The sequence below is a fragment of the Aphis gossypii genome, chromosome 3 (genome assembly GCF_020184175.1).
Source record: "Aphis gossypii isolate Hap1 chromosome 3, ASM2018417v2, whole genome shotgun sequence".
NCBI classification, from domain to species: domain Eukaryota; kingdom Metazoa; phylum Arthropoda; class Insecta; order Hemiptera; family Aphididae; genus Aphis; species Aphis gossypii.
In genome coordinates this window covers 41,777,507-41,778,776 of record NC_065532.1, presented here as the reverse complement: position 1 = coordinate 41,778,776, position 1,270 = coordinate 41,777,507, and the positions used below count along the sequence as shown (strand labels likewise).

The following is a 1,270-nucleotide window of genomic DNA, read 5'->3' as shown; positions in this document are numbered from 1 at the left end:
CAATTAACTTTACTAGTATGCTGATTTTCCAACATGTGACTAGAAAATTAACTATATATTTACTGTTTAGTACTTATAAAAACAATTTTTTTCATTATTTAGATAGATAGTCGTTATTTTTATAAAACAATGGATGCTGTCGACGCACTGCTGAGTCAAAGCGTTTTGAAACCAGGTTTCCAAAAAAATTACAAGGTTCCAGTTAACGAAAAGAGCTCAAAGATCATCAAAAGAAATAAAAAGGTATATAAGCTTTTTATTGCGTATGGTCGTATAGTACCGTTCATTATAATTAATAACTGTATATTTCTGGTGGTTGTCAATATTATACTCATGATTCAAGTATATTATAGTTCTTAACTTATTAATTTTTTTATTATAACATTATAATATGAGTAGTAAACTATTTGTAATTAATTACTATTAACATAATAGTCTGTATCTAAAAGCTAAAAAAATTGTAATATAAATATCATATTATTTAATACTTTTCTGTTAAATCCTGAAAACTATTATTTTTTAGTTCTTATATTAAATATTTTGTAGCAGTTTCACTTTATTTATATTTAAAGATCATTAAGCTCCAAATTATTGTTAGTACCTGATCTTAAAATCTAATGTATTAAAATTAATGTTTAAATATTATTCAATTAATGACTAGCAAATTATATATGATAAAATGTATTTACTATTAATAAAAAAATACTTTGTTTTGCTTAAATTTAATAATTACATGTGTGGTTTATATTTTGTATTTAGAAAGAAGAAGCAAAAACCAAAGGTAAAGGTTGGTTTAATTTACCAGCAACTAAATTGACAGATGATGTTCGACATGATCTCGACTTAATCCGCATGAGATCAGCATTAGATACTAAACGTTTCTATAAAAAGAATGAAACTGAAGCATATCCCAAATATTTCCAAGTAATATTATAATATATTTATTTCTAAAATACTTTTACTAAAATGTATTTGCTATTTATTTTTAGGTTGGTACTGTAATAGATTCACCATTTGAAAGTAAAGCTGGTCGTCTCACTAATAAGGAACGAAAACGTACTATGGTTGATGAACTGTTAGCAGATGCAGAATTCAAGCAAACAACTAAAAAACGTTACAAAAATATATTAATGGCTAATCCTAAAATGGCATCTAAAATAAGAAAAGAAAATAGGAAAATGAATAAATTAAAAAAGAAAAGAAAGTAATTATTTGTTAAAAAAAACATTTTTTGTACGTTAAAAATAATATAAATTTATAATTTGATTCA

The 1,270-nt window shown here is 23.7% G+C and overlaps 1 protein-coding gene across 1 annotated transcript; it reads left to right on the top strand.

The window, feature by feature from the left end:
- Positions 1 to 1,270, top strand: LOC114126143 (deoxynucleotidyltransferase terminal-interacting protein 2). The gene is made up of 3 exons (XM_027990025.2): positions 1 to 243; positions 760 to 924; positions 990 to 1,270. Exons 1-3 carry the CDS (start codon positions 130 to 132, stop codon positions 1,206 to 1,208), a joined length of 498 nt encoding a protein of 165 aa, XP_027845826.1. The 5' UTR covers positions 1 to 129; the 3' UTR covers positions 1,209 to 1,270.

Coding starts and splice junctions, on each gene's coding strand:
- LOC114126143 (XM_027990025.2), top strand. CDS start 130: ATGGATGCTGTCGACGCACTGCTGAGTCAAAGCGTTTTGAAACCAGGT. Junction 244..759: donor TCATCAAAAGAAATAAAAAG/GTATATAAGCTT, acceptor TTTTGTATTTAG/AAAGAAGAAGCAAAAACCAA. Junction 925..989: donor CATATCCCAAATATTTCCAA/GTAATATTATAA, acceptor ATTTATTTTTAG/GTTGGTACTGTAATAGATTC.